The sequence below is a fragment of the Trachypithecus francoisi genome, unplaced genomic scaffold (assembly GCF_009764315.1).
Source record: "Trachypithecus francoisi isolate TF-2019V2 unplaced genomic scaffold, Tfra_2.0 Lachesis_group12, whole genome shotgun sequence".
Lineage (NCBI taxonomy): Eukaryota > Metazoa > Chordata > Mammalia > Primates > Cercopithecidae > Trachypithecus > Trachypithecus francoisi.
In genome coordinates this window covers 120138479-120152523 of record NW_022681457.1, presented here as the reverse complement: position 1 = coordinate 120152523, position 14045 = coordinate 120138479, and the positions used below count along the sequence as shown (strand labels likewise).

General features: G+C 54.5%; 1 protein-coding gene across 1 annotated transcript in view; it reads right to left on the bottom strand.

Moving 5' to 3' along the window:
• Window positions 1-11095, bottom strand: part of TTC34 (tetratricopeptide repeat domain 34) — a 35681-nt gene extending 24586 nt beyond the window's left edge. The window contains exons 1-2 of the mRNA XM_033228632.1: window positions 10277-11095; window positions 106-949 (exon numbers count right to left, since the gene is read on the bottom strand). Coding sequence (XP_033084523.1) covers window positions 106-949; window positions 10277-11060 — 1628 coding nt within the window. The 5' untranslated portion in view covers window positions 11061-11095. The remainder of the gene's footprint in view (window positions 1-105; window positions 950-10276) is intronic.
• Window positions 11096-14045: the final 2950 nt, after the last annotated feature.

Here is a 14045-nt window from a genome sequence, read left to right as displayed (position 1 = left end):
GCTGCCTCCGTTCATTCCTTTGTAAAATGGTAGGAAACATCCGTGGCTACCTCGAAGGAGACCCACAAGAAGCAGCAGCCCCAGCGCGCCCGGGCGGCTCCTCACCCCTCCTGCGTGGTGGGGCCGCCGGTCTCCGCGGCCTCCCTCCGGCCCTGCACTCTCGACGGCCCGGCGCGTGGCGATCGCTGCAGCATCCCACGGGCCTCCTCCCGCAGCACGGCCAGCAGCAGCCCCCGCTGGTTCCAGGGCACGTAGGCCTTGGCGGCCAGAAGCGCCTCCTCGGGCCGCAGCCTGCAGGCGGTGACATAGTCCAGCGTGCCCAGGAATGCGCTGCCCGCCAGCACCCGCAGCAGCCCCCGGCCGCACAGCGCGCGCACACAGCCCCCCGGGTGCGGCGCCCCCTGCTCCACCACCGCCTGGAAGTCCTCCAGGGCGCGCCGCGAGTCCCCGGCGTGCAGCGCGCAGAAGCCGCGCAGAGCCAGGAGGGGCGCGCGGTCCCCCGCTCGGTCCCCGGCAGGGTCCTCAGGGCGCGCGGGCCGCAGCAGGCGCTCGCACATTGCTCGGGCGCGCGTCGCGTCCCCCGCCAGCAGCAGGCACTCGGCGAGGCGGGCTCCCAGCGCGGGTCGCGCCCCGGTAGGTGCCAGACGAAGCAGGACGCGGAGCGCGCGGGTTACCGGGGCCAACAGCTCGCGGCCCGCGTTCTCGCGGAACTCAGGATGGTTCCGCACGGCTTCCTGGAAGCGGGCGAAGCCCACGTCCGCGACCTCCTGCGCCTGAGCCCGGACACGCTCCTGGTCCCGGGCGGAGAACACGGCCTGGAACTGCCTGCGCGCCCCAGAGGGGCTCTCGCGGAAGGCCTCCTGCAGGTCCCCAAACACGTCCTGGGCCCGGCCGTCCAGGAAGAAGGCCGAGGCCGCGCGGGTGACCAGCAGGGTGGCCCGGCGCTCACCTGCGGAGAGAAACAGAGGCGTGGGTCCTGCCTGGGGGCTGACTACCCGGGGGTGTGCCACCTGCAGGTCCCCACCAGGTCCGGCGCTTGGACTCAGGAGCCTGTGAGTGCTCCTGCCCAGGGCATCTCCCTCCAGTCTCCGGGTAGCCCTGGGTATGGCACCGGCTGGCAGGAGGCCCGAGGCCCATGAGTGATGGGTCAGGGTGAGAACCGTGCTGGGCAAGCGGCGAGGGGGCAGCCACCCTGCCTGCCAGCGACCCTGTGTTCTCAGGGTGGGTTCAGAGTCACTCCCACCGCTCAGTGCAGACCAAATTCAGTTACAACGCCTTTCCCCTGCCTGACATTTAAATAACGGGTTTTATAATTGAGTTTCCTCCTCCGGGAATCAGTGTCCCTCCACTCCCAGGGCAGAGCTGAGGCTACAACTCTATGACCTTTGTGGTGGCCATTTATTCCTGGGCATCTTTGTTTCTTGCCTTCTTTGGGCCAAGTAAGGACCCAGCGCTTCCCTCTCTGAAGCTGAGCTCTTCCCTTAGGTCTAGGACCGGAGATGCATGCCCTGCCGCTTACTGAGGATGGACCTGGGCATTTATGGAGTCTCCTGCGTCTGTTCCCTGGTCTGCACTATAATGGGTTATAACGATCCCTGCTTGCAGGGTGTGAGGATTAAACGGATCTACCTACATCCAGTGCCTGCAAGGGGCCTGGTGCATCTTGTGAGTCAGTGAGGTCAGGGGCGGTACCCTCCCCCTACACCCGTCCCCCGCCCCTGCCCCGTGTTACATTTCGTGTCTGAGCAAACGAGAATGCGGCTTTCTAACTGGTAGAGAAGTGTAGCCGCCCCATCCCAAAAAGGGCCCCAGGCAGGGTGCACAGGCCACTGAGAGAGGCAGGGAACACTCCCCGCCAGGCGGGCTTCAGGTCGTGGCCCCACCCTTATTTTTACAGGCTACGAAGGTGCTGCAGGGGAGGGACGTTCTCAGGGTGCATCCCAGACCTCTGAGCCTCTGCTTCAGCGCTTTCTGCACTGACTCCTTCAGAATTTTCAAACAGCTTTTCCTTATAACCCCATTCACTAGTCACAATAGCAACAATCCGTTGCATTCAAACAGGACTCTGGAGAGGGCAAAACACCACACAGGGTGCAGAAGCAAAGCCCGTGTGGTCCTTGCCCTGCTGCCCTTGTGGTAAGCGCAGAGTCCGGCGCAGAAAGTGTCTGGCGCCCTGAGCCTAGCCAGGCAAGCAGCCACAAGGTCACTCTGTCTAGTTCTGGTGGCCAAAGTAAAAGACACTTTGAGCCTTTCCTGTCAGCTACTGACCCTTGAACACAACACCACCCCTGAGTTTTGCAGAAGTTCATGGATCCGAGGGAGCTGCAGCCAGGGGAGAATGCTTTCGGCCTGGGGGTGATGGGGGGGCTCTTATTTACTTTCCCACGTGAAAGGGTGGTCTCTCCTCTCTTTCCGAGACTCCAGTTATATGTACGAGATTTTTTGATATTGTCCGCAGGTCACCCAACCTCTGTTCATTTTTCTTCTGTTCTTCGTATCGAGTAATCTCTATTCTGTCTTCAAGTTCACCGACTCTTCTGCTGTCTCTAATATTTTCATTTCAATTATTGCACTTTTCAACTCTCGATTTGCCAGATGCTTTTTTTTTTTTTTTTTTTAGACAGGGTCTTGCTGCATCACCCAAGCTGGAGCGCAGTGGTGTAAACACGGCTCACTGTAACCTTGACCTCGGGCTCAGCCTCCTGTGTCGTTGGGACTACAGGCATGCACCACTGTACCCAGCTAACTTTTGGATTTTTTGTAGAGTTGGAGTCTCACTTTGTCACTTAGGGTGGTCTTGAACTCCTGGGCCCAAGTGATCCTCCCTCCTCAGCCTCCCAAAGTGCTGGCACTCCTTTTTATAAGGAACCGTGCCCAGCCTGGTTCCTTTATATTATTTCCATTTATCTATGAAGATTCCACATCAGTTCATTCATTAGGCATATTTTCCTGAAGTCAGTTTTTAGGGATTTCTTTTTCTCCTGACTGTAGTTCACATTTTATTTTCCTGTCTCTTTTCATGAGTAGTAGTTTCTTCCCACACACCAGGCATGACGGACACTTTGTGGAGACTCTGAATTCAATTATATTCCTCTGAAGAGGGCTGAGTTTTGTTTTAGTAGCAGTGAAATTGACTGGGTTTAAACTCCAAATTCTATTGTTTTTTGGTAGACACTGCTGAAGTCTTCATTTAGCTTTTGCAGCTTCCAGTGCCTGCTCTTTCAGCCCACCCAGCCTTTCCCCTGTATGTGCAGTTCAGTGGACTGAAGATTTAAGTAGATTTAATACACAGATTTGGGGCTGCACCTACTCTGTGGCTCCCTCCTTTTTCGGGATTCTTCATCTAACTTTCCATCCATTTTTCTCAGCCCTGAACTGTCCTATGCTACCTCAAGCCAGGAGAACTTCAGTGTCTGCTGAACAGTGACTCATAGATTGAGGAGCCCTCTTGGGCGAAGAGCTGCAGGGTGCACATCTCACCTCACACAACACCACTGTTCAGGAGTCAACTGCTGGTTTCTGCCTGCATTGGGTTACTTATCCATGCCTTCAAATAGTCACTTTTTATATTTTATCCAGCTTTTATAATCATCATCTCTGGGACATGTAGGCAAGCTATTCCATAGTGACTTGAAGCCAGATCTTCTATTGTTAGATAGACAATTTTTGACTGGCTGAGGGGAATGTAAACGCTATCACATTATTGTTTTAATTTCTATTTTCCTGATGACTAGTGAGGTTCACTTATTAAATTTTTTCCCCAATCTGGTGGGTGGAAAATGGTTTCTCATTGTTTTAATTTTGCATTTGTCTCATTACTATGATGCTGAATATTGTTCACATGTTTTATTAGCCATCTGTGTTTCCTCTTTTGGGGAATGCTTTTGCCAAGCCTTGTATTGAATTTTTTTTCTTATTGATATGTAGGAGTTCTTCAAATACTCTGCATACTAATTTATTTGCTCATTGTATATTTTGCAAGCATTTTTCTCCTTTTGTGGATCGTCCTTTTATTTTCTATAGTTATGGGCAAAATAGAGGTTTTAAATTTTGGTTTAATCAGATGTATTAAAATTTTCTTTATTGATTCTGTTTTGTATCTTAAGAAGCCCACCTGTACATAGAAATCTTAATGACATTCTCAGATATTTTCTTTCAGAAACTGTAAAATGCAGCACTTTCCACCTGGAATTCACTATTTTGCAAGGTGAGAGGTGGAGTACCATCCATTGAATAGTGCTCCTTTTCTTTCCTTATAAATTTGCAACACTCCTCTGTAACCCGTTAAGTTTTAGATAAATGTGGGTCTGCTTCTGAGCTCTCTAATTCATTTTATTGGTCTTTCTATCTATCCCTGATATATAGATATATATAGAAGTCAATAAACTTGTATGTTGATTAGTATAGCTTCGTATTAACTGGTAGAGCAAATCCTCCTAACTGCCACATCTTCTTTCTCCATCTTCTGCTTTTCCTTCTCCTCTTCTCCCCTGTCCCACATCCCCACTCCCCTACCTCTCCCTTCCCCTCCTCATCCTCCTTTTTCTTCTGTGGACAGTGAATATCTCTCCATTTATATAGATATTTTTTCTTTTCTGATACAGCATCTTGCTGTTGCCCAGGCTGGCATGCAGTGGTGTGATTATAGCTCACTGCTTAATCTCCCAAGCTTAAGAGATCCTCCCACATCAGTCTCCTAAGTAGCTGGGACACAGGTATGCACCACGTGTCCAGATAAGTTTTTTTGTATTTTTAAAAGTTTTTAGAGACCAGGTCCCACTATGTTGCCCAGGCTGGTCTCAGACTTCTGAACTCAAGGGATCCTCCTGTCTCAGCCTCCAAAAGTGCTGGGATTACAGGCATGAGTCACTGAGGCATGGCTATAGGTATTCTTTATTATCTTTTAATAAAGTTTTATACTTTTTCCATAAAGTCATATGACTCTTAGAACTTAATCATTTTAGGCCGGGCGCGGTGGCTCAAGCCTGTAATCATAGCACTTTGGGAGGCGGAGACGGGCGGATCACAAGGTCAGGAGATCAAGACCATCCTGGCTAACACAGTGAAACCCTGTCTCTACTAAAAAATACAAAAAACTAGCCGGGCGAGGTGGCGGGCGCCTGTAGTCCCAGCTACCCAGGAGGCTGAGGCAGGAGAATGGTGTAAACCCGGGAGGCGGAGCTTGCCGTGAGCTGAGATCTGGCCACTGCACTCCAGCCTGGGCGACAGAGCGAGACTCCATCTCAAAAAAAAAAAAAAAAAGAACTTAATCATTTTATGTCCTGTGGTAAATGGTATATTTTAAAATCACAGAACATCTATTTGTTGCTGGTGTTTATAAATATAAATAATGTTCTGCGTATTTTGTTAAATTTTGCTACTATGTCTAATACCTTTTTGTTGCTTCTTTTGGAATTTCTATATATGTAGCTAATCATATTGCCTGGAATAATGATAACTTTGTGACTTTCTTTCTGGTCTTACATGTTCTGTCTTGTTTTCTTACCTTATTGCATTGGCTAGGATCGCTAGCACAATGATGAGTAATTGGGAGAGTGGGAGAGTGCACAGCCTCCTTGTAATTGATTTTATTTATTTATTTATTTATTTTTTGGAGGCAAAGTGAGTCTCGCTCTGTCGCCCAGGCTGGAGTGCTGTGGTGCGATCTCGGCTCACTGCAAGCTCCGCCTCCTGGGTTCACACCATTCTCCTGCCTCAGCCTCCCGAGTAGCTGGGACTACAGGTGCCTGCCACTACACCTGGCTAATTTTTTGTATTTTTAGTAGAGATGGGGTTTCACTGTGTTAGCCAGGATGGTCTTGATCTCCTGACCTCATGATCCGCCCACCTCAGCCTCCCAAAGTGCTGGGATTATAAGCGTGAGCCACCGCGCCCGGCTGTAATTGATTTTAAATGGAAGGCTTCTCAATTGTCACCACTGAGTATGATATTTATGGTAGGTTTTGAGTAGATATTATCTTTTTTCAATTAAGTAAGTTTTCTTCTGTTTCTTGATTGTTAAAATTCTGGGAATGTTAAATATCATAAAAGACTTTTTCTGAACCTACTGCAATGATAATATGTTCTTCTTTATTCCATTAATTAATGTAGAATTAATATTGTACATTATATAATTCTGGAAACATAAACTTTTAAGTTCTATATTATAATGTTTGACCAAATATTGGCTAAAACATGCATCAAAACTGATGTTTTGACCTAGTCAGCAGTTATTTCAGCTAACTATTGTTGCATAACCATCCATTGTAAAACTTAGTGGCTTAAAACAACAACCAAGCCTGGGCAACATAGTGAGACCCCATCTCTGCAAAATATAAAAAAAAAAATTAGCCAGTTGTGGTGGTATGTACCTATAGTCCCAGCTACTTGGGAGGCTGAGGCAGGAGGATTGCTTGAGCCTGGGAGATTGAGTGCAGTGAGCCATGATCGCACCACTGCACTCCAGCCTGGGAGAAAAAGCAAGACCCTGTCTCAAAAAGGAAAATCCAACCGTTTATATTTGCCCATAATTATTCCTCAGTTTGGGCTGGGCTAAGCTGGACAGTTCTTTGGTTGGTCTTACCAGGAGTTGCTCAGATGGCTGCAGCCATCCAGTGGCTTTACTGGACAAGAGAATCTAAGGTGGCCTCACTCATGTGTCCGGGGCCTTGGTAATGGATGTTAGGTGAGCCTGTGAGTCTGTGTGTTCTCTCACTGGTCATGATTCCAGCTTCCTTACCCTGGAAGCATTACAAGGTGGAAGCTGTGGGGCCTCTGAGGCTTGGGCACCAGAAGCACAAGCCATCACTTCTACCATATTCTACTGGTCCCAGCAAGGCACAAGGCCATGCCAGATTCTGTGTGGAGAACAGACTCCGTCTCTTGCTGGGAGGAATGCAGGAATCATGGCTATGCTTTGTCACCTTTCCCAGCAGCTCTTAATGAAGAACCTTGAACAAGTCGGAAGTGGTTGTCCCGGTCCTTTTGGAAGACAAGCACATAGGAAATCATGGTACCTGGATGCTTACTTAGCAGCTACCTTGAGTGGAAGTGGTATTTATTCTGTATCTCATCCTCATGCACTGTGTGTCCCTGTGTATCTACTTACTAAAGAGGGACAAGAAAGTTCCCAGATGATAGAAGGCTTTTGCTACAGTTTGAAGGTCCCCTCCAAAACTCATGCTGAAACTTAACTGCCATTGTAATGATATTGACAGGTCAGACCTTTGAAGATGATTAGGCCAGGAGGGCTCTGCCCTTCTGGGTGGGATTAATGCAAGTTCAGCCCCTTTCACTCTTTGCTCTTCTGTCTTCTGCTAAGTGAGGATGCAGCATTCAAGGAGCCATCTTGGAATCCGAATCCCCAAGCCTATTGGGACTTGGTCTTGGACTTCCAGCCTCCAGAACTGGAGCTCATTCACTTCTACTCATTATGGATCACCCAGCCCATGGCATTCTGCCACAGCAGTACAAATGGAGCGACTGGTTTGTGCAACGTTTCCAAGGACTTCGGAAAGTAACCTCCAGATGGAAGGTCATTTGTTGCAGGAAACTACATTTGTAAAAAGTCTGTTATAGGAAAATTCATTTCTTCTCTTCTCATCGTAAGCCATGCTTATGCTGGTGGCGATATGGGGAGTCCCTTGACCTAAATGACTTGGGTCTAATGGATACACAATTCTTAGTGCAGGTGTCCCCTGTACATTCCAGAGACATGGCAGACACAGACGAGCTTCTGGTAGCCTTCCTGGAGGAGCTGGGTCTTCCCTCACGTTCCCCAAGGCTGAAACCCTTGGGGGGTTCTGGATTTCTGCAGGGAATTTTAGTGTGACCTCCACCCCCACCCTCAATTCGTGCCCTTGCATGATCTTTAAAGTGGAAGACCCCCTCCCTCCCGGGGCCCCCTTGCTGTGGGCACGGCCCCCACCCACCAGCCCCTGAGTGCCTATGCTCTGGGCACCCGGGGTCCCCTCCTTCCTCAGAAGCTCAGGATTTGGTGTAACTTTGTTGATCATTTTCTGGTAATGCTCAACATTACCAGAAATGTAACATTACTAGAAATGTGGGGGCTGGATCTTGGCATATCCGTTCTAGCATATTTCCAGAAACAAATTTTCCCTCTCACTTTGCAGCTCTCTCTAACTGGTTCCTGCCCCATCCTCTCGTTGGGGTCACCAAGAACCTTGGCACCACATGCCCAATGCACGCTCCTTGTCCTCTCCTTATGGACATCGCGGCCGCTCTCAGTGCTGTCCACCTATCTTTATCTTGCAAACACCCTCCTCTTCTGGCCCTGATTCGTCATCCCGTGGACTCTGAATTTTCTTCCTTCTTCCTGTCCTTCTGGGCTGCTCCTCCCGGGAAGCACAGTGTGGAGGGCGGTTAAGAGCACCCCAGGGGCCAAGTCTCAGCTGCCTGCACTCCGTGTGCCCTTGGCAGCCCTGTGTCACATGGGGATGGTAGTTGCTCTGCAGATTCCATGATTATGCATATCAAACCCATCAAATGGGGCCCACCCACTAGCTCTTCAGTAAATGGCAGCTAATACTGCCATCCTCACCTCCAGATGTCTGCTGGCCTAGGATGGGGGCTGGAGGGGTGGGGCATGAGGAAGGGGCAGGGAGCTGCAGTGCCCTGTGACACACTCATGCCCAGGAGGTCCTGTCTGCTCCAGAACGTCTCGTGGCCCCACTCCCTGCCTCTATCAGGAGCCTTGACTTTCAATGCCTTATTTGTGCTGACTCTAAATCCCCCTTTCAAACTAAGCTCCTCTCACCTCAGGGCTCACCTGTCCGGCTGCCTAATGACATGAGGCTTGATGGGCTCAAAGGACTGTGTGTAAAGCACTAAGTGGGTGACACTATTTTAAGGGTTTGCTACGCATGTTCACTGAATCCAAACCGCAGCCTTTGGGGTGGGGACGCAGCCTCGTCTATGAGGCACTTGGGGATCCGAGGGTGGCGGGTGCTGGCAGGAGGCTGGGCTGTGGCCCCCGGGTGCTCCTCCAGAAGGGAGAGGCAGTGAAGGGACCAGGCAGGAGCAGTGTCTCAAACTGGGAGTGTCTAAACCTCTGATACCCTTTTCCCATCTGTGCTTCCCTCTGCAGTTCAGTTGTTCAAGACAAACTCTCAGAAAATATTCCTGACCCTTCTTCTCTGTGCCTGTCTCTCCACCATTAAATCTATCCACAATCTTGTCACTTCTAACTCGCAGACACATGGTGTCTCTGCAACTCTTTCTCCCTGATCTGAATCCCATCATCTCCCTCCTGAACCATTGTCTCAGTCTCCCAGCCTCCCAGCCTCTCAGCCTCCCAGCCTCCCAGCCTCCCAGACTCTCAGCTTCCCAGGCTCCCAGCCTCTCAGCCTCCCAGCCTCTCAGCTCCCCAGCCTCCCAGCCTCCCAGCCTCCCAGCCTCCCAGCAGGTCCTGTCCTTACCCTGGCTCCTCTGGCACATTCTGCACACAGCAGCCAGAGGAAAGTTTGAAAATGCAGATCAGAGGCTGGGCCGTGGCTCACGCCTGTAATCCCAGCACTTGGGAGGCTGAGGCAGGTGGATCACCTGAGGTTAGGAGTTTGAGACCAGCCTGGCCAACCTGATGAAACCCAGTCTGTACTAAAAATACAAAAATTAGCCAGGCATTGGTGGTGGGTGCCTATAATCCCAGCTACTCGGGAGGCTGAAGCAGGAGAATCTCGAACCCAGGGGGTGGAGGTTGCAGTGAGCCGAGATCTCCCCACTGCACTCCAGCCTGGGCAATAAGAATGAAACAACTCCTCAAAAAAAAAATGCAGCTCAGAGCTCCTCACTCCACAGCTCAGCCTCCCAGACTGAGGGTAACATCCAAGGGCTTGGGAGGCCAGCAGGATCTAGCCCCACAGCTGCCGTCTGCAGTCTCCCATCCCTTTTCCCCTTCCCTCCGACAGTCGCCCTGGCCCCCTCAGTGGCAGGGGCAGCCCAAGCTCTTGCTCCCCTAAGGACTTGGCACTTTGCTTCTGCTGCCTGGAACCCTCAGTCTCAGCCTAAATGACCCCTCTCCTGAGAAGCTTTCCCTGATCACCGGCTGGAGCAGGACCTTGCACATCCCATTTCTTAAAGCATGCATTTTGTTTGTGTCTTTGGGTGCTCCAAAGGGGCAGGGCCTGACTTTCTTGTCACTGAGGCGCCCCAGCTCCATCACGGCCTCACCCCATCACGGCAGGACATAACTATGTGGGGAGGGAGTGGCGGGGGCAGCTTTCACCCTGGCTCTGCAGGGGCCATGCCGTTCTCCTACCTTGGGGTCCGTTGCCAGTGGGATGGGCTCCGAGGGCCTGGCTGCATGCTGCCAGGCAGTCCTCATACCTGCCGCTGTGGAGCAGAGCTTCAGGTGACAGGGTGTCACTCCGGGTGCCCTTGGGGTCTAGAGCAGCCAGGAGTCGCTGGCCACCGGTGTCCCACTGGCCGGCACTGTGCTCAACCTCCAGGTGCCCCGAGAGGTAGTTCTGAAGAGCACTGAGCAGCAGGGGGAGGTAGGGCTGCTGGTGGGTGCGAATGAAAGCTACTGTCCGGTCGGCACTGGAGGCAAAGGCCTGGAGATAGGCCGCCACACCATCCGCTGCCTGCACCCCGGACAGGACCCAGGCCAGGGCGCGGGTCAGCTGCAGCTCCAGGATTTGCTGCGTGTGAGAGTCCAGCAGGGCACTGCAGCGCTGTGCCACTTCCTCATGGCACCCGCGGGCCAGCAGACGTGCCAGCAGGTGCAGGACAGCAGAGGGGTGGTCTGGGCAGAGGGCGCTGAGGAAGGCAGAGGCCAGTGACCCTGTCAGGGAGACCACTGCCATGCCGTCCCAGTGGATGGCGGGGATCTGGCTGTCCCCGCGGCACCAGGACTCCAGGGTGGCCACCACCGCCTCCTCCCCAGCCTGGGTCAGGGCAGTCCGCACGCTCTGCAGAGCTGAGGGGGCATGGCAGCTGAATGCAGCCAGGTAGAAGGCGGTGGCCAGGGGCGGCTCCCCCAGTGCCAGGTGCTGCTCCCCCTCCCGGCAGAGGCAGGCCACAAGCTCCTGGGCTGACATCATGGCCGGGACCCCGATGAGCCCATGTCCGGTCCTCAGAGTACCTGGGGGTAGGGGAGTGTGGTAAGTGCACAGAGGGCAGCCAGTTCACCTGCCCTGTGGCTACCCATGCCCAGCCTTGAGCCACCTCCACCCTTTCCCAATGACCCCAGGGTCAGTGAACCTCACTGGGTGAAAACTGAGGGGATCCTGGACTGGTGGGGTGGGGCCTACCAGGTGTCCCAGGCTGACTTCCAGCCCACTGTTCACCTCTGAGGCCTCAGCCTGCTCCTCTGCAGAATGGGACAGTGGCCCCACCCAGCTCAGTTCCCTCTAAGAACACCTGACCCCTGAGTGCCCACATCGGAAGGGTTACGGTGGCCTGAGGGGTCAGGGCCCAGCGATAGGACGCCCAGACCCACCCTCTGCCCCTCCCAACCCTGAGCCCCTCAGGAAGGCACACCCCCCCGTCAGCCCAGGCAGCTCTCTCAGTGGGACCCAGGACCACACCCCTGCCCACCCTCTCACACCTGGGCCATTCAAGGTGGGGGCCGAGTGCACCTGCCAGGCCCTTGGGTCGGGGGAGCCACCCTAGCCCATGGGTGGGGGGTTCAGTTCTGAGGTTGAAGTTCCAGGAACAGCCCCTGGTACTCCCCTCTTCCCGGTCCCCACGCTACTTGACCTGACAAACTAGCTCCACACAGCCCTTTCTTCCCCCATCAAGCAGGCAGCCCACAGCATCCCTCTCAGACACACACAGACACTCACACTGGCCTGCAGCTTGGAGGCTGAACCGGCTGTGCCCTGGGGACCCAGATTCCCTCGTGGGTGGTGGGGGATGGAGGGATGTGGCTGGCTGGAGGGCCCAGGCCTGGGAGGGGCTCCTGCGACCGCCCCGTGTGGGTTGCGGAAGGCATAGCCCATGGTTTCCCGGGAGAGCGTCAACACCCTCCGGTCTCCTGGCTGTCCTGCAGCGCCCCGCTGTGGCCAGAGGCGACCAGGCTGAGGTCCCACCCGCCCTGCCCCAGCCAGGCTCCAATGGGCTGTCTCAGAGCAGAGAACCCTGAGATCATGGGGGTGTTGGGGGACAGGGGGCCTGTAGGTGGAGAACCCACACCCAGGACCAGCCTCCGCCCTGCCTGCCCTGCCAGGGTACCCCGACCTCCTCTTCCCACAGATGAGGAGGGCGCTTCCTGGAGGCAGGTGGGGCCACCTGCCCACCCAGTGCACTCAGGCTCTGGATTTGTCCCCCAGAGCTCTGCCTGGGCTGCTACGCGGACCCCTCACCACCCAGCCTGACTTCTCTTCTTGCAGGTCCCTGTCACCCGGTCCTGGGGCCCTCCTCATAGGCTGTTTCCAGTGCCAGCAGCTGGGACTGGGGCCTTTCGTGCACTGCCAGCCCATTTCCCTCGGCCTTCCTCCCTCTGGGAGGCCTAGGCAGCCCTGTTCTGACTGTGCCAGCTGAACCAGCTGTGCCCTAGGGAGGGCAGGGCACATGTGCCGAGGGCACGCCCCTCCCCCATCACCGGGTTGAGGCCCAGAGGCAGCTCCAGGAGCCATGACCAGAGCCTGCTGCGCCCTGATTGTCGCTGAAGAAGGGGTGGCAGCATCAGGACTGTTTTAGGAAACGTCACCCCCAGCCCGTGGCCACCCTCAGCCTGTGGCTACCCTCAGCCCGTGGCCACCCTCAGCCTGTGGCCACCCTCAGCCCGTGGCTACCCTCAGCCCGTGGCTACCTTAAGCCCATGGCCACCCTTAGCCTGTGGCCACCCTGAGCCAGTGGCCACCCTCAGCCCATGGTTACCCTAAGCCCATGGCTACCCTCAGCCTGTGGCCCCCCTCAGCTCATGGCCACCCTCAGCCCATGGTTACCCTAAGCCCATGGCCACCCTTAGCCCGTGGCCACCCTCAGCCCGTGGCCACCCTCAGCCCATGCCGCAGGAGTAGAAAGACTGAGTGAGGTGGCTGGAGGCAGGCTCAGGTCCCTGAGGCTGAGACCTCAGCGCTGGCAGCTGCCCTGGAGGGCAGGCATGGGTGGGGAAATGGGGGTGGTGCGTCCCTGAGAGAGCTCCCTCCCGATTCAGGATGCCAAGGTGCCTGGACACCAGGCCAATGCTGGCTCTTCTGTGGGGCTCAGGGAAGTGGGGTTGGGGGTGCCCTTTGGGGGTAGGGACCTTGGGAGTGGGGGATGGCATCCCTGATCCCCTCGATGGCTGGGGCTCCTGGGATGTGCTCCCCGGCTCACCGGGGAGGGTGTGGAGCCCCTGCAGTGTGGGCAGAGCCATCAGGGTCAGTCTGAGGGTGCAGGGCAGGGGGGTCAGCAGGGCTGGGGCTGCCTGGCCTAGTTCTTCAGCTGCATGACATTCACCAGGGCCCAAGGCCTGTGCGGGCAACGCAGTGGGGGCAGTTTATTAAGAGATTTCCCATGACTCGGTGTTGATTACTTTCATTTTAATTGCCCTAATTAGGCGAGAGCTGTAATGGAGTGGGGCTGTCACCAGGGCTGTGGAAGAGCCTGGGGCACAGAGGTGGCAGGTCTGTGCGACAGTTGCCATCACAGCAGCGCCGATAGGCCCCCTGCATCTCTGCCCTGTGCACGATGCCCTGCCTGGGGCCCACAAGCACCGGCCAGATGAGCCTGGCAGTCTCGGAGGGTCCCGAGCAACAATCACAGCCCCTGCCTGAGAACAGCCCACCTGATGCAGGTAACCCCAGGGCCTCCTCCATGCCTCCCACTCTGCACTCTCGTTTCTGATTCTGCCTCAGACAAAAGCGGGCAGCTGGGCTGGACCAGGAGGCTAAGGCCGGTGCCTGGCAGCTTCAGGGTCTTGTGTTTGGGTTTGTGTTGCTTTAGTTTGTGAGTCAAAAGGATGTCCAGCATTTCCAACTCGAGGCTGGTGGGGGGCGGGGGCCACTGATCATTTGCGCTCTGCACACTTTCCCATTCAAGACCGTTAGCAGACTGACCGCGCAGGGAGCTGGCTCATCTGACACTTCGGGGGAAACAGG